This window comes from Erpetoichthys calabaricus, chromosome 10 (genome assembly GCF_900747795.2).
Source record: "Erpetoichthys calabaricus chromosome 10, fErpCal1.3, whole genome shotgun sequence".
Classification (NCBI taxonomy): Eukaryota; Metazoa; Chordata; class Cladistia; order Polypteriformes; family Polypteridae; genus Erpetoichthys; species Erpetoichthys calabaricus.
In genome coordinates, this window is record NC_041403.2 from 122,566,797 (window position 1) to 122,591,796 (window position 25,000).

Below are 25,000 nucleotides of genomic sequence, written 5' to 3' on the forward strand. Positions count from 1 at the left end.
ATGCTTGAAATAAAACGATTTACCCACAATTTTGAAAGGGTGCCAATAATTTTGTCCGGCCCATTTTTGGAGTTCTGTGTGACATGAAATCAGATTTGGCTTTTTTCCTCTGTTTTTTTGTGTTGTTCTAATGCACATAAAGGAAATAAACATGTATATACAAAAACATTTGTAATTGCAATAATTTTCTGGGAAAATTCCAGGGGTGCCGATAATTTCGGCCATAACTGTATATACCTATATATCTATATCTAATATTATATATATATATATATATATATATACATACACATATATATATATATATATATATATATATATATATATATATATATATATATATATATACACAGTATTATTAAAAACCTTTATTTTTTTACCTTAAATTTCAATCAAATGAATACTTAAGTCACAATACTTAAACACATAAATAATGTACACTTAAAGACTTTTGGTTTCTAACTAAATAATCTTTATGGTTCTCACCTTGTTCATAAATAATAGTTGCATTGCTCAAAGAATCTTCAGTTACAGTCAGATTGTCCACTGCCTGCATTGCTTGAAATGTCATCTGATCCATGGAAACCTGGGAAGTAAGTTAAGATAAGGCAGAATAAATGTCTATGGAATACATCTATATTAGAATACATTTCATTCTATGTGAGTGTTTCTAGGATGAAAGGACATATCTCAGCAACTCGGTCATCATTATACACTACTGTTATTTCTTGGAAACACTGAGTCATACTGCTGGTGCTTTGACACTGACAGTGTGTTTGTGTTTTTTCAGTTATTGATTACATAGAAAAGATTCTTTCGGCTTTCAGTTCTTATCAATTGAAAAAACAGAGCACTTGAAGACAGCACTCTAGGAATGAAATAAAAAATTTGTGATAACAAGAACCATGAGGTAATTTTACATATGAAAAGGTTTTAACATATTTCATAATTTAATGTAAAAGAAACCATTTTCCCTTCTTCCACAAACTTTGCATTTAAAATAATACAAAAAGAACTAAAACCACTTTTCCATTTAGGCCAATGCAATTAATGACTAGTAAAATATTCCTAGATTACTGAGTTTCTGGGTCGTTAGACCTACTGCAGTGAGGAAGATCTTATTTGTCCCTTAATCCTAACCACTTTGACTCTATTGTGATACATTACTTCTCATGCAAAAATATATTTATTCCTACAATTGGCCCGCGGATGTTCTCCTGCATGGCTTGGTTGTTTTCACGTTGCTGCTTCAACTCTTCAATTTGCTGCAATGTAAACAAAGGTCTCCTGCGCCGTGGAGGTTCCTCTGGATGTGTTCTTGCCCACTCCTCAAAGTTTTCTGTGTGACGACACTGCACATGAAGCCGCAGGTTCTTCTTGTGCTTTGTCATGAAATGGCAAAAATCACAGGAGAATGGCTTCTCACCTGACAAAGATTAAAGTTTTAAAACAATGTTTTAATTTTTGTTTTATGAAGCAAAAAGGTGGGTAGTAGCGTACTATCAAATGTTTGTATAAAAGATGTTAACATGTATCAAACACTGCAGCTTATCTGAAGACAATAAGAATGACTTATGCACTATAATTTACTGTAGAATGGACATTTCTATTTTCATATTATGTCATTAATTCTGTTTTTGATTTTTGTAAAGAGAGGTCCACAGTGCAGTACAGTTTTTAAATAAATAAATTGTGCCCCATGAAGTGCAGCCTTCAATCGAGTGCGGGTGTGTGCAAGTTCGCTTCACTCCGGGGTCGATTGGGTTGCTTGGCTGATCGTTTATACACATGCAAATGCGAGTGGATCAGTTATGTGACTCTTTCACACTTCTGAGTGGGCAAAGCATTATACCTGCACCCAACCAGGCAGGAGAAAAAGGAGCCTGCATTGCAGGGAGAGGAGAGACAGATAGAATGATCCATATTACTAACCGAGAATGCTAAACCGGATGATGGACGCAGGCACATCCGGCAATGGGCCGTAGCTGCAAAAAGACGTACTGCGCAGGCGCAAAAAGAGTCCGCGAGAGTCGGCTGAGGAGCCGAGAAAGGCGGACAAAAGACGGCGAGAGAGGCGGATGAGGGGCCGCGAGAGGCGGACAAGACCACAGAAAAAAGGAGTGAGCACAGGAAAAATGGAGAAATGAGGAAACGCAGGCAAAGCACGAAACACATTGCACACGAGACTAGACCCAAAAAAAAAAAAAAAAAAAAAAAAAAAAAAAAAGAGGCTCGCGCACAACAGCAAGGCACCCCCCCCCCCCCCCTACAGGCACCGGACGGGACACACACCAAGAGGGGGATTCAACAAGCCCATGGAACACAAAAAAAAGAACACAAAACCACCCCACAGACCCTACAAGCAAGGGACGGGACACACACAAACAGGGGGATTCAACAAGACACAGGAACACAAAAAGAAAGAAGACGCTCGCGCGACAACAATCCTCAACCCCCCCCCCACACATCCATAAGAAGTGACACCCAAAGCCACATATTCTAAAGTGAACATCAACACCTTCACACTAGACGACATAGGTGTCAGCATTGGTGGATCTCCTTACAATAAAGCACTATTAACCGTTCAACTGCAGAAAAGGAAACATATTAACAGTGACTGCGATCCTCCTTATTACTTATCCATATTTCACATGCTGAGAAAGAAACAAGTCATGAGTACACGGTCACGGGTACAAAACGAAAAGGAAAGGATAACAGGAACAAACACACGAACACGAAAGAAACAACAAAATAGACGGCTATGCAGCATAGGTGGATCTCATTACAATAAGGCACTATTAACCGTTCAACCGCAGAAAAGGCTCCATATTAACAGTGAGTGCAATACTCCTTATTACTTATCCATATTTCTAAAAGAAAAAATGACTCGACTCCAAAAACGCAAAGCTCAACTAAAGCTTCTAACTAACGATGTACCTAAAAGTAAAAACTTTATGAACTGCATTACATCCTACAATAGTTCATTTAATATGCACAAATCTACATCCTAGATCCACATGACGCAAACTATCAATCAAAGTGCTGCATCGCAACAGGCACGGATTCAAAACGAAACACCTCCCGTCTCAGACATACGTTAATGGCAGCGAAGGCTACAACGGGCTTCTCACCCAGCACAGGCAAATCGATTACAGCTCCAAAACAACACGTCCCAAATACTACACATGCAGAAACGCGCCTCTCAAACGGCACAAGCAAAACATACACCAGGAAAATTCATTCGGATTAATGAATGTCATTTGCAATCATTGTCATTCAGTTCACTTCCCTGAAGAAACAACTGGCAATACAAGTTATACATTTACACGTTGTTGTCAAAAGGGTCAAATTAGACTGCCTTCTTTACATTCATATACTGAATATCTACAGAAGCTTATAACTGACGATGTACCAGAAAGTGAAATCTTTATCAACTACATTAGATCCTACAAATCGGAATCCACTATGAACATTAACGGTGGCACTGCACGTGACATCCGTCTTGAAAAAATGTTGTTTATTGATGAATGTTCAATGGCATGAACAAACGTTTATGAATAATAATATTCGATTTGGAGGAAAGGTACTTTTATGAGGAGGAGATTTTAGACAGTGATTAGCTATTCTTCCAGATGCCATGCACTCAGCTATTGTTCAGTGCACCTTAAAATACGCAGACAATTGGCATTGCTTTCAAAAGATACAGTTAGTAAAAAAGATACGATGTCCAAAACCAGATCATAACAATTGCTTATTACAACTGAGAGATGGTACACTCACTAATACAGATGGACTTCAGGCACATATTATTACAATTCCTCAAGCCTTTATCTGCGACGACTTAGTTACAGAGACATTTGGAACAGCAATCTCATTAGACCAAATGCCCCTTTTAACACAACGCACTATATTATGTCCAAAAAATATTAATGTGGAAAACATAAATACCCAAGTCATTCCATTACTTCCTGGAAAGACACAACTCTTTCTAAGCTCTGACAAACTTGACTCTGATCACAACAATAACCATCTTAAATGACCTTACAAGTTCTGAGCTGGAATTACCTTTTACACTTAAACGGCGTGTACAAAGAAATTTTCAAATAAACCTTTACACTGTGCCACACACTTTATTGTTTGCTTTCTATTTGCATCATCTACACCGTCACACTATTCTATATCTCATTCATACATCACGCTCTTTGTCATTCCCAACGCCAGGGGTTGGCGAGCGAAGCGAGCAGGGGGCGGAGCCCCCTAGTAAGAAACAGAATCAGAAAAGGGCAGGAATGGGATAGAACAGATGTAAAACAGAGAGGAAATCCTGTTTATTTTTTGTAATCTCGTTTTGAATTCTTTTTTTGAATAAATATATTATTATAAAGGAACTTTGTTTGGTTTGACACGGGTCAGAGGTTTATAGTTTCACTCTTCTCCAGGTCCGGACATCTTTTTCTGTTTAAAAGTCTTAGCCACATATTTGGGCCTGTGCAAGAGGGAAGCCTGCCATTTGAGTAAGGAACAAGGCTGCTTAGGATAAGGCTTACTTAGTAGATGCCATACAGAAAAACAGAGTGGAAGAAGGCATAATACAGATAATGCACTAGTAGCCTGAAAACAGTCAATATCCTCATAACCTTGCCACAGTTCTTAAAAAAAACTGAATTAGCTTGAGATGTGTTAGATAAAAAGAAACAGCTGCAACACAATTTCACAAGCTCCTTTTACTACAGCCATTATTGCCTCGCTGGCTTGAGCTGTTGTTGAGATAAAATCAGCAGAAAATATATTTAAGAGACCTGAAGAAATACATTAGGCATTTTGTGAGTCGAGTGGAGGCTATTTGGCAGTCAGTATAGTCAAAAAATGTAATTATCTAAGGCCTTGTACTCAATTCATTTCATTTTTCAGTTTTATATGTTGTGAGACACACTCAAAGCTGCTATGAAATTGTGGAGTCCCTTTGAATATCATAATTGAAGGAAACACATAGCGGACCAAAAATAAACCTAGAAAGAGCACAATTTTGTTTTGGATAAAAATAAAACCGTTTTGTTGCTATTTATATTAAATTCATGTTGAATTCAAAACACTGAAAAGTACATACAGAAATTAATGCATATTTAAACCCATTTTATACAATTTAGGGTCAAACGAGGGATCACACCATATTTCAGCATCACTGAACACAGTAATAACTAAGTGATAATTAACTCATATGAAGTTTTATGTTAAATAGTAATGCTTTGAAAACAATACAGTTTTCAAAGTTAATACTGTACATATAATATATTTCTATATTGTAAACAATTATCAGTTCACAGTCAAGTTCATCTTACTCAGACAACAAGTATGCCTTGCCTTACCTGTGTGCTTGATAGCCATGTGAGAAACCAAAAAATCCTCTTTGGTGGTTGAATATTTGCAATATTCGCAGCGAAAGGGTTTATCAGTAGTATGTGATAACTGGTGGTTAAGCAGTAGCTTTTTATTGTCGCACATATAGTCACAGAATTCACATTTGTACCTATATTAAGAGAAATGGATATAATATAATAAAAGGGAATGAAAAAGTGTAAAGATGACAGAAACAACCAGAAAAATCAACATGGAATGGTCCATGCAGCACTTCCATATAAATTAAACTTTAGTGATACCACAGAAAATCACTCAAAGGGAGAGTTTACATTATAATACAACTGTACTCTACAATAATAAACAATGAATTATATTAGGTTGTATGTGCAAAAATACATGCAGAGTAAAATGAACAGGAAATTGAATTAGTTAAATAACTTAAACTTAAAATGAAGCACATTGGGACAAATGAAGTAAACAAGCTGCAGAGATAGATTGGTACAGGCTTAAATCTTCTGTGCATGTTGACCTTTACAGATTTAGGAGTGTGTAAATGTGTTTGCATGTTAATTTCTTTCTCTTTATTAATACATCTCCCAACCTCCTCCTTCTATCATACATCATATGGTGTAGTAGGGTAATCTGCAAAACCAGACCAGTCAAGTAAAGGGCCTCCCAGACTCAAACTTCAAAAATTCCCTTTATTTTACAAATTGTGCTTGTGATCAATGTATTGCTGAAGACTCAATCTTCATTTTTTTCTACAGGTGTAGCAAGTTGCTCAGTTCTCACTAAGGCACCTTCACAATATGATGCCCTCACCAACATCCCACACATGTACAGTTAGTCTTCATCTTTTATGAAAATAAGATTTTTTCCTCAAACCTTGGTTCCCTCTTTTGCTTTCTGATAAGCCCAAAATAAGCCTTAAAACATTTTTTCTAAGTAATTGTTTTCTTTTTGTCACCCCACTTTCAGAAAAGACTGATGAACCATTACTCCACTCTTTGCCACTGAGCTCCATAAATCTTGCAGGGTAATTTCTGGTCTCTCAGTGGCTTCTCACAAAAGTCTTAATTTTGTTTAAATGCAGAGTTTTGATAGATACATTTTATAGACAGTGTATGGGTGCTTTAAACTAGCTTTCATTATTCTTTATTATGAGACAACATTGATCAGAGGGAAAGTGAACATTTTGATATAGTTTTGGATCCTTTTTCTAATCTAAGCATTTTAACATATTTTCACTAATTTCTCTATAAAGTTTAGTCTTCATTTTCAAACATTTCCATCAGATTTACTGTGTGAAAAATAATCTGTAAACAAACTGGAATTTATAAACAAACAAAAGGGGACAGTGACTTCAATGGTACACAGGTAGTCAAATGCAAAGGCAACAATAGGTCCAATTTAATTTATTTCTCAAAACTTAGATTTACTAGATTACATAGTACTGAAACTTGTATGAGCAGCTTATTCAACTTTTTAAGATACAAGTTGATGACTTATCTTTAAAGGGTTTCTTCTTTGCAACACATATATTACATATTTAAACAAGATCGGTAAATATTTGTACTCCAGCAACATTTGCAAAATTTGAACAAATTTACAAAGCAATAAAATTAACAACAGTTTCATTTATTTTGTTTATTTGCTGTTTTAATAAACCAAAAATGTTAAAATATTGCTTTTCTCACCTGCTGTTTCCAAAGCTCTGAATGTGAGTAAGAAGGTGCATTTTAAAGGTGTACCGTTTTTTGAAAGACTTCCCACACTACACAAAAAAAGGAGTTAGAAATACAACTTAAATTACTACAGCAACAATAACTTTGGGACATAAGATTAATTTGTTTTTCAGCAATGTATGCAAATGACCTCCTGACCTAAAACCCTTAGTATTAAAATTACTTCCAATGTTGTAGGTTAATGGACTGTTCACTTTTAAAAAGAGTTCAAATGCAACTTTATAACAGGAAGCAATACAACTAAATACTTGAATAAAATTTGAAAGTGTTATTAAGTTTAAAACATAATGTATAAATGCCTTTAATCATGCTATATGTTGTTATATTCAGAGCATACTTAAAATTTCATATTTTTTTCTCCTACTATATATTTACATTTCTATATTTAATTTTCTAACATATGTACTAACTTTACTCATCCTAAATCATCCTAAATCTGCCATACTGTCAGCTTGTACTGTCTAACTACTCTTTGTTCAGATTCCTCAAATATTTTTTTATTTTATAACTACTTTGAATGGTACGTGTTTGACTTTAAAATGCACTGTGATAGTGTACACAATAAAGAGTGTTACATAAACTATACACATATTTGAGTGGTTAATTGACCTTAAATTCATGCCATGGCACTATATAAAAGCTATTATATAAAAAAAAAATCAAAAATTGTTCGCAATGCAATATCACTAATCACTAACACAGACGGAGATAGAATCATTGGCCATAAAAATATAATGCACACATGTAGAGACTACTATAAGTCCTTATATTCTACTTAGTTTAAAGAACACAAGACACAGTTTAATGGGTTTTTTGATACATTACTGATACTACAGCTAGATACTCTAAGTGCAGAGGAATTGGATAAACCTCTGACACTATCAGAATTGCTAGATGCTATAAACTCACTTCAAAGTGGGAAAGCACCAGGTCCTGATGGCTAACCCTGCTGAATTTTATAAAAAATAAATTCAGTTAAGCTCCCCTCTTATTAGCAACATGTATAAAAGCCAGAGACAAAAATATCTACCTCAAACTTTTTGCCAAGCATTAATTACTGTATTTCCTAAGAAAAATAAAGACTTATTACAATGTGCATCATACAGGCCAATCTCACTTCTGAATAAAACCCTAGTTAGAAGAACTGAGAAAGTGCTCCCTTCAGTAATATCACAAGACCAAGCCAGATTTACTAAAGGTAGACATTTGCGCTCAGTCTTCTATGACTGTAATATATTCACCCATAAAGTCTAACACTCCAGAGATTATATTATCTTTGGATGCAGAAAAAGCATTTGATATGGTTGAATGGGATTACCTGTTCACCACTTTGCATAAATTTGGGTTTGGCAAGAACATATGTGCATGGATAAAGCTACTGTATACCAGTCCAGAAGCTTCAGTTTGTATTAACATTATTTCAGATTACTTCAAACTAGAACATGGTACTAGACAAGGATGTCCCTTGTCACCACTGCTATTTGCAATCACCATTAAGCCATAGGCTGTTCACTTTCGAAATGTCTCAGAGATAAAGGAGATTTTCAGAGAAGGACTTGAACAGAAAATATCATTATATGCTGATGATATGGTACTGCATATATCAGACCCACAAAATTCTGTGCCTGCAGTCCTAAATGCATTAGCAGAATTTCAAAAGATAATCTGGATTTAAAATTAATTTAAACAAAAGTGTGCCTTTTCTAGTGAATTTTCTAACAAACAACACTAGATTGGAACCTTCCCTATAATCATTGAAGATCAGTTTAAATACCTAGGGGTCAACATCAAAAGTAAATATAAAGCTTTTCTTCAACAAAATGTTGCTGTTTGCATGGACAAATTTAAACAAGACATGCACAGATGGTCTACCCTCCATCATTACTTTAGCAGGGAGAATTAACCTTGTCAAGATGGATATCCTCCCTAAGCTTCTATTCCTATTTCAAAACATCCCCATATACATTAACAAATCTTTTTTAAGAAATTCAATCATAACCTCATTTACTTAGAATTCGAAAATCCCATGCATTCAAAAGCAACCCTACAAAGACCTAAATCACAAGGCGGCATGACTCTACCTAATTTTCAATTATATTACTGGGCGGAAAACATACAAGCTATATAAACCTGGACATTGACACAAATAGATGAACACAAACTAGCTTGGTCTGCAATAGAAATGAAATCATGCAGTACTTCTTGATATTCCTTGCTTTGTACACTAGCACATACAATGTATCGTCAATATACTAACAACTCAATTGTCCTTCATTCACTCAGAATATTGAATCAATGTAGGAAGCACTTTAAATCAGAGAATAATTTATCTGTGGCACCTCCATATGATAACCACCTTTTTCAACCCTCTCAAACTCACACAGTTTTTAATGTCTGGAAAACGAATGGGATTAAATCATTTAGAGATTTGTATATAAATAATGCCTTCACTACCTATGAATAATTACACTTTAAATTTAGTCTCCCATCAACGCCATATTTCCACTATCTCAAAATTAGAAACTTTGCTAAACAAAACCTGCCCAATTTTCCTCACCTCCCACCTATTTCTATTCCAGAAGAGATATTGATCAGTCTTGGGGACTCAGGCAGCATTTCTATAACATAAAACATTTTAAAGTCCCTTCCTTTTAAAGATCTCAGAGTAGAGAGGGAAAAGGATCTCTTACTCAACATTTCAGAAATGGAGTGGAAGGCAGCCACGCACAGAATTCACTCTAGCTCCATATGTGCAAACCATTCAATTATTCAACTCAAAATCTTTTATCGAGCACATTTATTTCACTTAAAATTGTTCAAAATGTTTCCAGGGCAAGATCCAAACTGCAAATGTTGCAGTTGAGCTCCAACTTCACTGGGCTACATGTTTTGCGTGTGTACCAAATCAACATCTTACTGGACAAAAAAATTTAAATGCCTATCAGAGAGCCTAGGTGTCACAATCACTCCTAACCCATTAACAGCTGTGTTTGGTGGAATCCCAGAAGGGCTTAAAGTGGAGAAGGAGAAACAACCTGTGAAGTACGACCTTTACTTCACTATTAGCACGTAGACTTATCTTGCTCAACTAGAAGAATCAAATTCTCACTTACAGGATCTGTCCAAAAGTTTTTTAAAATCTGGCAGGACCTAATCAATAATATTTTAGAATAAACATTTATAGTGGGGAAAAATACTTTTTTCTCTCTTCCCTCTCTTGCTCTCAATAGTTTCACTCTGGCTGTTGGCCTTCCTCTCTTTCTTATGGGTAGGGGTTGATTTGAATTTAGTTTTGTTAAGTTTTGACTTGATTGTATGGAATGTTATATGTTTTTAAAAAAATGCAATAAAAGATAAAAAAAATTCACAAATCTACAAAAACAATGTTAGCTAAAGGCATTGATCATTAATCTTAATCATTATAGCTCCAATGTGTTAAAGCATTTTCTATTAACAATGTCAAATAGCATATGCAGACACACCTTATCACACATATGGGGTTTTTCTGTACTATGAGTCTTCATGTGCTGAGTAAGCCTTTTCTGCATGGGGTATACACGATCACATACTGGGCATGGGTACTGAGTAAGCTTGGGAAGCTGTCAAGAGACAAAACAAAATTAGTTAGAATGCTGGACTTTCCCATCATGTGAGCCAACAGAACACATGTCAGCCTAAAAAGAAACGTGAACACAAATATTCATTATAATATTCCAATCCATTTTATTTGTAGCTGGATTACTTAGAAATTCTCTCTAAAATAATTAATCCACTGCGGTGGGTTGGCACCCTGCCCAGGATTGTTTCCTGCCTTGTGCCCTGTGTTGGCTGGGATTGGCTCCAGCAGACCCCCGTGACCCTGTGTTCGGATTCAGCGGGTTGGAAACTGGATGGATGGATGGATAATTAATCCATACATCACCTTGTTTAGATTAGAACACATACTATATTCCAATACTTTCTAATAAGAGTTATCTTTAATGACCAGTAATAAACATAATCCAGCATGTTAAGTGTTAATGTTAATGTACAGCCCTGTCCATACTACAATGTTTTATTAAAAAAATGCAGACATTAGTCTCTGTTTTTGCCTTTTGTCCACAAAACCCCATCGCCTATAAGACTTTTGTAAATGCAGCCTCAATGTTGTGGTGTGGACAGGTGGAAACACAGCTTTTCTAAAAGGCAGACTCTAATTGTGCTTTGATTTGTTCATGCTCTTTATGTTCCCCTTTTCTAATTGGATCCTGCCCATTACAATGTCCACTTCAATGATGCTCTACTCAGAAGGAAAACATTCAAACAGCAGGCATAGAAGAAATGCTTTCCATGGTGCTTCTTTATTGCTTATCTGTATGCATCAAAATTATGTTTTGTGCAGTTTGAATACTGCACACAATAAGGAAATAATTTAATGGATGCCACAGTTAAATGATAAATCCCATGGTGGGTGGTGTTACCATCCTTTCAAGAATTTTTCTGCCGATGCATGCATGTTTAGTGTAGGTGAATGTCTATATGCCTTTAAGTAAAATTCCAGAGAAGGCAGTCATTATGCAGTTAAATGAGCACCTTAATAAATATGCTATTCTTGATAAATTTCAGTCAGGTTTTAGAACAAATCACAGCACAGAAACTGCACTTGTTAAAGTAGTAAATGATTTGCAGGTAAATGCAGACAGAGGTCATTTATCTGTTCTCATCCTCTTAGATCTGAGTGCCGCATTTGACACCATTGATCATAATATTCTTAAGAATCGCCTTAGTCAGTGGGTGGGCCTCTCTGGCAGTGTCTTAAATTGGTTTGAGTCCTACCTGGCAGGGAGAAAATTCTTTGTTAGTTGTGGTAATTACAACTCAAAGACACATGATATCCTATATGGTGTTCCACAAGGCTCTATCCTGGGTCTGCTGCTCTTCTCAATCTACATGCTTCCGTTAGGTCAGATTATCTCAGGGCACAACGTGAGCTACCACAGCTATGCTGATGACACACAGCTGTATTTATCAACAGCACCTGATGACCCTGAATCTCTTGATTTACTAACACAATGTCTGACTTGTATTTCAGAATGGATGAATAGTAACTTTCTCAAGTGAAATAAAGAGAAAACTGAAATTTTGGTAATTGGCAATAATGGATACAATGAGGCTATTAGAAATAAACTGGAAGCATTAGGATTAAAAGTCAAAACGGAGGTAAAAAACTTAGGGGTAACTGTTGACTGTAATCTAAATTTTAAATCGCATATTAATCAGATCACTAGGACAGCATTTTTTCACTTAAGAAACATAGCAAAAGTTAGACCTCTTATATCATTGAAAGATGCTGAGAAATTAGTTCATGCGTTTGTTTTCAGTCGACTAGATTACTGTAACGCACTCCTCTCAGGACTACCCAAAAAAGACATAAATCGTTTGCAACTAGTGCAGAATGCAGTTGCTAGAATCCTTACCAGGAAAAGAAAATCCGAGCACATCTCTCCAGTTTTGATGTCACTACACTGGTTACCTGTGTCATTCAGGATTAACTTTAAAATTTTGCTTATGGTTTATAAAGCCTTAAATAGATAGATAGATAGATAAATAATCTTGCCCCATCCTATATATCAGAATGTCTGACGTCTTATATTCCAAATCGCAACCTCAGATCCTCAACTGAGTGTCTCCTTAGAATTCCAAGAGCAAAACTTAAAAGAAGTGGTGAGGCGGCCTTCTGCTGTTATGCACCTAAAATCTGGAATAGCCTGCCAGTAGGAATTCGCCAGGCTAATACAGTGGAGCACTTTAAAAAACTGCTGAAAACACATTACTTTAACATGGCCTTCTCATAACTTCACTGTAATTTAATCCTGATACTCGGTATATCCAATTCATTATAATAACCATTCATGGTGGCTCTAAAATCTGAACTAACCCCTACTCTCTCTTCTGTTTCCTTTTCCGGTGTCCTTTTGGTGGTGGCTTGCGCCACCACCATCTACTCTAAGCACTATTATGTTCCAAAAATGATGGATGGATTAAAAGCCAGAAGTCTGTATGACCATCAGCATCAAGTGACTCCGTGAGAACCCTAACTACAAAGAGGACTATTTCATTTATGTTAGGTAGAATGCCCAGAGGGCACTGGGCGGTCTCGTGGCCTGGAACCCCTACAGATTTTATTTTTTTCTCCAGCTTTCTGGAGTTTTTTTTTTTTTTTTTTCTGTCCACCCTGGCCATCGGACCTTACTCCTTCTCTATGTTAACTAATGTTGCCTTATTTTAATTTCTTATTTTGTCTTTTATTTTTCTTTTCTTCATTATGTAAAGCACTTTGAGCTACTTTTTGTATGAAAATGTGCTATATAAATAAATGTTGTTGTTGTTATATTGTAATGGGTTTTATGTATATTTTGTCGGAAAGTGGGGTAGAAAATCTTGGTAAATGGTCATTTAATTGCTCAGATTCCCTTCAATGTGTTTCCTATGCAGTGCTTTGGGGGTTTTAAAGTAAACCTGGATTGGTAGAAGGATACAGAAAAATTGTGGTGCTTTTAAACTGGAGAATTACCAGAGTGTTTGGTTTTGTTGTACCAAAAAAGTGAGGTGGAAATATTGGCAAAGAGGGGTTGCAGTTTTGAATAGCAATACAACCTAAAAAAGGAAAACTACCTTCATACTTTCAGAAGTGAGTCGAGTCAGGCCGGAAGATTGTCATGCCACTCCGACCAACCAGTAGGATCAAACTGTTCACTTGCTTTTAGGACTGTTATTCTCACAGTCACCTTATTCAGAACTTTTACATGAGCACTGACAACCTATTAGCAATCGATCCCTGGAATACTGACTTACTTTTGTGTTTATTTTTTATTAGTTGATTTTTTTCAACTAATCAACTTTATAAATATATGTTTGCATGTATAGGGGAAAGCAATGTGGAAGGAACTATATTTTAAATGGGGTTAGAATACGAGAAGTGGGGGTGATGGTAAATCCATATATGTTTGTACTATTTAGATGTTTCCTTTTCTTCCATTTTTCAATATACCTTTACAGATGTATGCATTATCTAACATGACTAAGAGTGTTTTGGTTTTTTTTTTTGTGGGAGACAGGAATTTGGAAGGTTTAAGAGAGGCTTGTCATTAGCTTTCTGTTCCATGATACAAATAAAATAAATCACAGTTTGCCTTAATAAAGAAGGTTATGTGAAGCTGAGCTATACATTCCAAATTAGGGTTACAACATAATGTGTGTTTTCGGTCATTTTAGTGTGGATGGAGATACTTCTATAATTGGTGTGAAAACGCCATTTTTAAATGAAAATATAGTAATGTGGATGTAACCTACATGACTAGTCAGTGCAGAAAGACTGCTGTAGCAAATGAAGCAGTTTTCAAAGAGAATGTCATCCTCTGTAATTCTAAAAGGGTAAGTGTGGATGAGGCAAGGGTGGTTTCCAAGACTGAACCTTGGGTACAATAAATAAATAAGTACTGTATTTAAATAAGTGCTATCCAACTGCTTCTTTTTTTTAACTGTACATCATTGTCCATATAATAACTCAAAGGACAAAAACATACTCCATTTTACTGGCAATGTAATAACTAATAACTGAAATTTTAGAAAATGTCTAAAAAATCAAAGCAAAAGAACATTGCAATTTTCAAGCAATAAAAAAAGTTTAAACAAAAACTTAAAATGTGACCAAGGCCTGGAATTTTTTTTTCTTACCACTTCTGTCTTCTTTTTCCTGAAATAAAAATGAAACCAAGTGAGAAACACCAAACTTGTAACATATTTTAACCTACCCTGCCTTGCTTTTTTCTTAAAATGTACTACAAAAGATCTCAGTTCAAGCCTTTAAGTGATAACCAGTCAAATATATCAAATACAAATACATTATACTTATGCAGTCTGAACTACAAATTTTACTAAAACATAGAAAAATCAAGGAGGCAGCAAGTTTCTGACCTCAACTAAAACTCATTTTTACTCCACTCTGCATATTTTCATTGTATATTTTATAGGAACTGGAATACTGTCATCAGTTCTTTCAGACGTAATTACATTTTTCCCTTAAAATTTTCCTCACATAATTTAATAATTTATAGTTTAAGGACTACTTAATGAAATGTCTTGAGGCACAGAGAGCAGCTCATCCAAGGAAATTGAACATGCTTACTTGTCCTTGTTGTGGACAGCAGAATGCCGAATTACATCTTTCTTGTACACACTGGTGTAATCACACTCTTCGCACTTATATGGTTTTGTGCCCTCATGATTGAACATGTGCTCCTAAAAAAGGGGTAGGGAGAGAATGCACTGTAATAAAAATGCTTTATTTACACAAGGACAAAACAAGAAAGAAAAAATAAATAAATAAATAAATAAATATATATATATATATATATATATATATATATATATATACGGATACTCAAAATCATTCATTAATCGGAGTCTACACAGCAGGCGCCAAAGGAATCAGCATACAAGCGACGTAAATCAGAACCCCCACCCCACCTGGCATTCACTCCCGTACCACCATAATGTGTCAGAAGGCACGGCACGCACCCTGACCAAGTGGGGCATCAAAATAGCACATAAACCCACCAACAATCTGCGCATGGTCCTGTTTAATGCTAAAAACAAGAAATCGACAGCCGAAACACGAAACGCAGTTTATAGTATTCCATGCAATTTCTGCTCAGCTGTATACATAGGACAAACGTCAAAAAAAATCTCAACACGTGTACAGGAACATCGCAACGCCGTCAGAAGAAAGGACGCACTCTTTGATATATGCACATACTAAATCAACAGGACACACATTCAACTGGGACAACGTGAAAGTAAAATTTAAGGCCAGTACAAAAAGCGCCAGAGAGTTGGCCGAGTCTTGGCTATCAGATGAAAATGCCATCAACAGACACTTGGACATAAACCCAGCATATGCCAACTTAAGAAGGACATATGCACTTTAATTTAACGATACACCCCCCCCCCCCTTTGATCATACGGACTTAGTCACCTCCACCCACCCCCCACTGAATGTGTTGCTATATATTGCCTTTGATTCTTGTAAGTCTAAGCATTATCCTCTGATGAAGACCCCTGACAGGGGTTGAAAGCTCAGGAATAAAACTATTTTATGATACGTGATTCGTTTTTTCTCCCTTTGTGGATCTCCAACTGCAAATATATACATATATATATATATATATATATATATATATATATATATATATATTATATTTTTTTATTTCAGAATGTGGCTTATAATAGTTTGAAAAGATTTTACAATAATCCTTGAAAATTTAAATGACGAAAAGTGTATTTGTGTAAATATTTACGTTAAAGACTCCAAGTTAGCAGCTATTTGCAATAAAGAACTTGGAGAGTATATTTCAAATTAAAAGCTTGTAATACTTACTTTCAGGGAAGACCAACGCTTGCATCTGTAGCTGCATTGAAGGCATTTAAAGTGCTCTGGCTCATTTCCCTCATGGGAGTTAACATGAAAGGACAAGTCTTCCTGAGTTAAGAACCGAGACCCACATATCCGACAGTTATAAGGCCTTAGAAGTGTTTTTTGAGATCTGTAATAATACCTATGATTAAAAAATAAATTAAATTAAGATACCTTGTAGATAACCTACTTGCTAACAGTCATGTAAGAAAGTATATTACATACAAGCACTTTTAATTCTACAGTAAAAAAAAACATAAGTAATAATCAACAAGTCCAAAACAAATCCTACTATTAGCTAAATCTAACATAAGGTGACGAAACATACATAAAAAAACTAAAAATAATATAATTTATATTATTATAACATAATAACAAATAATGTGATAAAAAGTTAAGACTGCAATTAGTTTTTTTCATATCTATTAAAAAAGGTAGGATACACTGGGATAAGCTTTTAAGTGTGGAGACAGTCGAGGAACAGTGGAACAGGTTTAAAAATGTTTTACATGTAATGCAGGACAGATACATACCTAAATTTGGAATTAATAGTAAACTAAAAAAAATTCCACAGTGGATTAATAAAGATTTAAAAAAGAAGTTGCAAAGGAAAAAACTGCTTTATAAGGCATATAAGACTAATGACTGCAAAGTGAATCGTAGAGTGTATGAGAACATGAGGGCAACAATTAAGATATCAGGGAGGCTAAAAGACAGTTGGAGAGGAATATAGCAGATAAGGCGAAAGACGACCCTAAGAGATTCTTTCAGTATTTTAGTAGTAAAAGAACAGTCAAGGAGGAGGTCAAGTGCATCAGAAATAGTAAAGGGGAATTAAAAGATATAGACAGTGAAATAGTGGATGCCCTAAACTTACATTTTTCTGCGGTGTTTACATGTGAGCAAGCGGATAACCTCCAAGAGGTAAACGGGACTACTAAGGAGGTACTGAGGGATTTGTAAATTGTAGAGGGAGAAGTGCTGCTCAGATTAAATAAGATGAAATCAAACAAATCACCAGGACCAGATAATATTTACCTTCAAGTTCTTAAGGAGGCTAGCGAGTACATATATAAACCTTTGACACATATTTTTAGGAAGTCACTGTGTCCTGGAGAGATTGCAAAGGACTGGATAATGGCAAATATCATCCCATTATATAAAAAGGGTGACAGGGCAGATCCAAGCAACTATAGGCCAGTAAGCTTAACATGCATCACAGGAAAATTAATGGAAGGAATTATTAAGGATAAGATTGAGCAAGATCTGGCAAGGACAGGAGTTATTCTGAACAGTCAGCATGGGTTCAGAAGAGGGAGGTCGTGTTTTACTAAGGTTCAGAAGAGGGAGGTCGTGTTTTACTAACATGCTGTAATTCTATGAGGACGGAACAAAAGGATACGATCAAAGTGGAGCATATGACATTATTTATCTGTACTTTCAGAAAGCATTTGATAAGGTGCCACATGAGAGGTTGGACATCAAATTAAAAGAAGTGGGAGTTCAGGGTGGTGTTTTTAGATGGGTGCAGAATTGGCTCAGACACAGGAAGCAGAGGGTGATGGTACGAGGAACCTCATCAGAACTGGCCGATGTTAAGAGTGGTGTTCCACAGGGGTCAGTGCTAGGGCCGCTGCTATTTTTAATATATATAAATGATTCAGATAGGAATATAAGTAACAAGCTGGTTAAGTTTGCAGACGATACTAAGATAGGTGGATTAGCAGATAATTTGGAATCTGTTATATCATTACAGAAGGACTTGGATAGCATACAGGTTTGGGCAGATTTGTGGCAGATGAAATGTAATATCAGTAAATGTAAAGTATTACACATAGGAAGTAAAAATGTTAGGTTTGAATACACAATGGGCGGTCGGAAAATCGAGAGTACACCTTATGAGAAGGATTTAGGAGTCATAGCAAACTCTAAGCTATCAACTTCCCAACAGTGTTCAGAAGCCATTAAGAAGGCTAACAGAATGTTAAGTTATATAGCATGATGTGTGAAATACAAGTCCAAGGAGGTTATGCTCAACCTTTATACTGCACTGGTGAGACCTCATCTTGAGTACTGTGTGCAGTTTTGGTCTCCAGGCTACAACAAGGACGTAGCAGCACTAGAAAAGGTCCAGAGAAGAGCAACTAGGCTGATTCCAGGGCTACAGGGGTTGAATTATGAGAAAAGATTAAAAGAGCTGAGCCTTTACAATTTAAGGAAAAGAAGATTAAGACGTGACATGATTGAAGTGTTTAAAATTATGAAGGGAATTAGTAAAGTGGATCAAGACTGTTAATTTAAAATGAGTTCATCAAGAACACTGGGACACAGTTGGAAACTTGTTAAGGGTAAATTTCGCACAAACATTAGGAAGTTTTTCTTTACACAAAGAACGACAGACACTTGGAATAAGCTACCAAGTAGTGTGGTAGACAGTAAAAAGTTGGGGACTTTCAAAACTGTATTTGATGTTTTTTTGAAAGAACTAAGTGGATAGGACTGGCGAGCTTTGTTGGGCTGAATGGCCTGTTCTCGTCTAGAGTGTTCTAATGTTCTAAAGGTAATTAAATACATGTGATGTTAATCAATTGCACTTGATTCATTTTTTTGTTTGCAAGTGCTATAGCCTTTCCATTTGTTGCTGCTCAACAATTTATTAAAAGACATAAGGCAATTTCCATAAAATATGAATTCCATTGGATAACATTTCAAACTACCCAACAGTGGGCATCCTAGCAACTCCTACACAAATCAGACAAAGGATAACAAACCCAAAGGCCATATCCAAAGATCTACAGGTCTTTATCAACATGCTAACTGCTAGTTACTGTATTGATTCTGCCATTCAGAAAAAGGCTGAATATTTTAGTTCGCCAAAACCTAAAAACAGCACATCACCTCAGGATCTTCATACCAAATGTTAGCCAAGGTGGTGAATGCATAAGGACCTGGGGTTACTTTGAAGCCACAAGACCTAGATTCCTCACAGTCATTGAGTCCATTATTAATTCCTCCTTTACCAAATTTGACCTATAAGGATGCCCAGAAATTGACCAGAAACCCAGAAAACACTAAGGTACCCAGACTAAAAAGGGTTACTTACAAAAATAATTATTAGGGTAGGTAAACAATGAAGGAATAATATCAAAAACAGAGAAATCCTATGCCTCTTTGGTTGCACCTTATATAATAAAATGATGCTCTTTAACCTGTGGGATGGCTGGTTCTGTTACCCACAAGGATTTATAGAAGAAGCACTATTTCTCGTCTCTTTTTTTGCGAATACCATTACAACAATGAGCTTTTAAACCTCTATCTGGAACTAACGACAATATGCAGGTGGACACTGATACAAAATGCACTGTAATCAGTTTATCTCAGATTTATTTTCACATAAGGGAAACAAAGTAAAATAAAGGGAATGTATGACCAAGTGCATTATGCCACCATTATCCGGCTGCCCAAATCTCACTTTGTAGATAGGCAATGATATGCATAACAGTTACATTTTCTTTTGAATACACAATGTTTCACGTGCGAGCTTGCAGGAGAGAAATTTACTAAAAACAGGTATTTGGGTTTAGGAGTTTTTATGTTTTTAGGTGAAGGGTGTAGAAAAAAAGGAAGATAGCTCTTTGATGGATTGGCAACACTGCATACACTAGTTTTGGCAACACATTTCTCAGAAGAGAGTCTGGATTAAGAAAAGCAGGGGAAAAGTATCTTTTGTAAAAGCAATGTGTCTAATTATGATCCAACATGAGACAAAAGTACTCTAAGGTGAATTCATGATCCAGTGAGAAAATGAAATTGTTATCCCAAAGTGGTTGAGAAAATAAATAATTAAACACAGCAATTGCTACCTTTGATAATATGCCAGATTTGTCGATGTTCTTACTTAAACTTTGGGAGTGGATGAAAAGGTCTGGAGCAGTGCACCGGCTGATGGAAATTTTAGTCCTCACATCTGCATTTTCCACGTTATACATAAGATGATTTGGGAGGTGATATATATTAAATACTTTTCTTACTGGATCAGTTGCACAAAATTGACTACACTCACAGCCACAATGCCTCTCTCTCTTTTATCATTTTTATATTAATAAACTTTTTCTGTGCCATTAATTGTACAGTAATAATAATGAACAGAGCAAAAACGAGGAAAAACGACATTGAATGGTGAAAGGCTGTAGCCAGGATATCTGGAAAAGCGTAATGAAAATCATGATGATGACAAAAACCTTAAAAATAAAGATAAAAAAGGCTCTTTATTTTACATACAGAAATGATTGCTACATTTCAATAAATTTTTAGAAAATTCAGTTTTGTAATTTAGGTATAGAGGCTAAAAATAGAAACCCAGGATAGCACCTTGCTTAATGAAGATAGGAGTCCAGTTAAAAGAATAATGTAGTTATGATAGAAACCTGTTGCCACAGAGCTTTCACCAGGACTGAACTTGGGAGCCACTGCTATAGAGCACCAGAGGTGGTCTTTATAGAACTCACTTAGCAGCCTTGGGTGTCCAGGCAGTTCTAAATCCCTAACCTACATTAAAATGGTCCAGCAGCTCTGTAGAAATCTGATATATAAATATGGAGAGTTTAGGTTGTGTGTGGCTAGTGAGTAAGGCCTGCAGTGGGTTGGCACCCTGCCCGGGATTGGTTCCTGACTTGTGCCCTGTATTGGCTGGGATTGGCTCCAGCAGACCCCCGTGACCCTGTGTTCGGATTCAGCGGGTTGGAAAATGGATGGATGGATGGATGGATGGATAGTGAGTAAGGCAACATGCATCTCTTCTGCAATATAATGGCTTGTGGGACTATCATTTTTTTTCCCCCACTATGCCACACCATTCCTCCATTATAAAAAAATCTCTCAAGTAGTTACATTTAAGATTCCCATCCATAATAGTTCTTTTTAAGCTGTAGTCATTCTTACAACCATGGTTAACTTTACACCGGTATTCTAGACAAAAATTGGATTCCATTCTTCTAACAGCTAATTCTGAATCTGAATCATGTATTAGGCCATTGATTCCAAGCAAAAAAAATACAACTGAATGGCTGGAAAAGACCTAAGGTTTTGGATAAGCCAAGTCAAAGCTGAAAGTTCAACCTCCCCAAAATGCTGCAGTAGAACAACACAACAGCTGTGCAAAAAAATGTCTTCAAATACAAAGGAACTAAATCACTAAAGGGATATGGGACAAAAATGCTGCAATTAAAATATAAGTGACTAAACAGTGCAATAAATGATTACTTCATGTTATTGCTAAAAATGGATCTATAAGGTGTTGAATTATGGGGTGTAATCACTTTTTTAATATATTTTCTGCATATCCTACTATTTTTTGTTGAATAAAATGTAACAACATAAAATACATTGTGTGTTGTCTCCAGAGGTTAGATTTATGTAATTTTGTGTCTCAGGGAGGACTAGATTATTATTCATTTTGTCTTAATATGTAAAATCAAAGAACAGATAGTAGTATACTTACCGTATTTTTCGCACCATAAGACGCACTTTTTTTACCCCAAAAGAAGGTTGGAAATGTCTGTGCGTCTTATGGTGCGAATATTGCATCACAGACCATGATGTGTAATACCTGACAAAAGTCGACATCCAGGGCTAGAGGGTGACAAAACTCACTGTTACGTTACAGGCATTCCCTCTGTGCTTGGAGGAATGTTAGACTCATTGACTCGGCATCTAATCCTTGCGTGTGCGTGAGTTGCGAAATCTAAACAAATATAAACAAAGGCAAGATAGCGTCTACATCTCATGAGGGAGGGAAGCGCACTATCACTGAGTTGGACTCTGGACTCGATAGATTACCAGCCGCTGGACTACTTCAGGCTGTTCTTTCCTGAAGCTGCCTTTCAGCTACTGTCAGACGAGACAAACAGGTATGCAGAGCAATTTTTTGAATCGAGGGCTGTGCTTGCACCGCATTCTCATTTTTCAAACTGGAAACCCACAACAAAACACGAGATGAAGGGCTTTGTGGCATTACAAATATAGTGGGACTAGACTGGCGATATAACTTCAGGGAGCATTGGTCCAAACGTGCTTTGTCCCCTGGTGGCTTTGGACAGGTTATGTCGCGTGATGATAGGTACGTGATGCTGCAAAGTGATTGTGAGCAACTGAGCTTAATAAATTCTGACACTAGCGATGAGGAGTTCTTGGGGTTTCCATAAAACTAGAAGAGTGCTTGAACCTTAAAGTCTCTCCTTATTTGTTAATGACAGTGATGATGTTTCTTAATACCGCTGTTGAATTTACATGGTTGAAATATTATTCTGCTATATTTTATTAAACATATTAGTGCACCATTTGGTTCAGAATATTTTTTTTCTTGTTTTCCTCCTCTAAACCTAGGTGCGTCTAATGGTCAGGTGCGTCTTATGGTGCGAAAAATACGGTACATTTTCAAATGATTATATATAAAAAAGACAGAAGGCTGGGAGGGTCGCAGTACTCTAGACCTGATGATGCATGAGAGATTTCTGACTTCTAATTCAAAAGATCATTTGCTGTTTTGAACATATTTGTACTGAACAACTACTTTTTGAAGTTGCTGCTTTGTTACTTTCTAAAAAGCTAAACTTGCACTAAGTGTATGTTCTTAAGCCTACTAGGGGGCTCCACCCCCTGCTCGCTTCGCTCGCCAACCCCTGGTGTTGGGAATGACAAAGAGCGTGATGTATGAATGAGATATAGAATAGTGTGACGGTGTAGATGATGCAAATAGAAAGCAAACAATAAAGTGTGTGGCACAGTGTAAAGGTTTATTGGAAAATTTCTTTGTACACGCCGTTTAAGTGTAAAAGGTAATTCCAGGTCAGAACTTGTAAGGTCATTTAAGATGGTTATTGTCGTGATCAGAGTCAACTTTGTCAGAGCTTAGAAAGAGTTGTGTCTCTCCAGGAAGTAATGGAATGACTTGGGTATTTATGTTTTCCACATTAATATTTTTTTGAAAATAATATAGTGCGTTGTGTTAAAAGGGGCATTTGGTCTAATGAGATTGCTGTTCCAAATCTCTCTGTAACTAAGTCGTCGCAGATAAAGGCTTGAGGAATTGTAATAATATGTGGCTGAAGTCCATCTGTATTCGTGAGTGTACCATCTCTCAGTTGTAATAAGCAATTGTTATGATCTGGTTCTGGACATCGTATCTTTTTTACTAACTGTATCTTTTGAAAGCAATGCCAATTGTCTGCGTATTTTAAGGTGCACTGAACAATAGCCGAGTGCATGGCATCTGGAAGAACAGCTAATCACTGTTTAAAATCTCCTCCTAATAAAAGTACCTTTCCTCCAAATCGAATATTATTATTCATAAACGTTTGTAGAAGTTTATGAATGGTGTTGAGTAAGTGACTTCATGCCATTGTACATTCATCAATAAACAACATTTTTTGAAGACGGATGTCACGTGCAGTGCCACCGTTAATGTTCATAGTGGATACCGATTTGTAGGATCTAATGCAGTTGATAAAGATTTCACTTTCAGGTACATCGTCAGTTAGAATCTTCTGTAGATATTCAGTATATGAATGTAAAGAAGGAAGTCTAATTTGACCCTTTTGACAACAACGTCTAAATGTATTACTTGTATTGCCAGTTGTTTCTTCAGGGAAGTGAACTGAATGACAATGATTGCAAATGACATTCATTAATCCGAATGAATTTTCCCGGTGTATGTTTTGCTTGTGCCGTTTGAGAGGCGCGTTGTTGCATGTGTAGTATTTGGGACGTGTTGTTTTAGAGCTGTAATCGATTTGCCTGTGCTGTGTGAGACGCCCGTTGTAGCCTTCCTTGCCGTTAACGTATGTCTGAGACGGGAGGTGTTTCGTTTTGAATCCGTGCCTGTTGCGATGCAGCACTTTGATTGATAGTTTGCGTCATGTGGATCCAGGATGTAGATTTGTGCATATTTGCGTTGTTGATTTGTTTCAGGGTGCACTGTTCCAATGCGATGCAGTATTTGTGCACATATGGGAAAGCAGTATGGGCCATTGCCTTTTGGTGGCCTGATATTTACTAAAAGCAAATGAACTATTGTAGGATCTAACGCAGTTCATAAAGTTTTTACTTTTAGGTACATCGTTAGTTAGAAGCTTTAGTTGAGCTTTGCGTTTTTGGAGTCGAGACATTTTTTCTTTTAGAAATATGGATAAGTAATAAGGAGTATTGCACTCACTGTTAATATGGAGACTTTTCTGCGGTTGAACGGTTAATAGTGCCTTATTGTAATGAGATCCACCTATGCTGCATAGCCGTCTATTTTGTTGTTTCTTTCGTGTTCGTGTGTTTGTTCCTGTTATCCTTTCCTTTTCGTTTTGTACCCGTGACCGTGTATTAATGACTTGTTTCTTTCTCAGCATCCGAAATATGGATAAGTAATAAGGAGGGTCGCAGTCACTGTTAATAT

The 25,000-nt window shown here is 36.3% G+C and overlaps 1 protein-coding gene across 3 annotated transcripts in view; it reads right to left on the reverse strand.

Moving 5' to 3' along the window:
* Positions 1 to 25,000, reverse strand: part of znf335 (zinc finger protein 335) — a 102,864-nt gene that overhangs the window by 39,200 nt on the left and 38,664 nt on the right. For all 3 annotated transcript variants that reach the window (XM_051932829.1, XM_051932830.1, XM_051932828.1), the window contains exons 9-16: positions 16,522 to 16,699; positions 15,271 to 15,383; positions 14,820 to 14,838; positions 10,586 to 10,702; positions 7,056 to 7,132; positions 5,367 to 5,527; positions 1,197 to 1,426; positions 487 to 586 (exon numbers count right to left, since the gene is read on the reverse strand). In XM_051932829.1, coding sequence (XP_051788789.1) covers positions 487 to 586; positions 1,197 to 1,426; positions 5,367 to 5,527; positions 7,056 to 7,132; positions 10,586 to 10,702; positions 14,820 to 14,838; positions 15,271 to 15,383; positions 16,522 to 16,699 — 995 coding nt within the window. The remainder of the gene's footprint in view (positions 1 to 486; positions 587 to 1,196; positions 1,427 to 5,366; positions 5,528 to 7,055; positions 7,133 to 10,585; positions 10,703 to 14,819; positions 14,839 to 15,270; positions 15,384 to 16,521; positions 16,700 to 25,000) is intronic.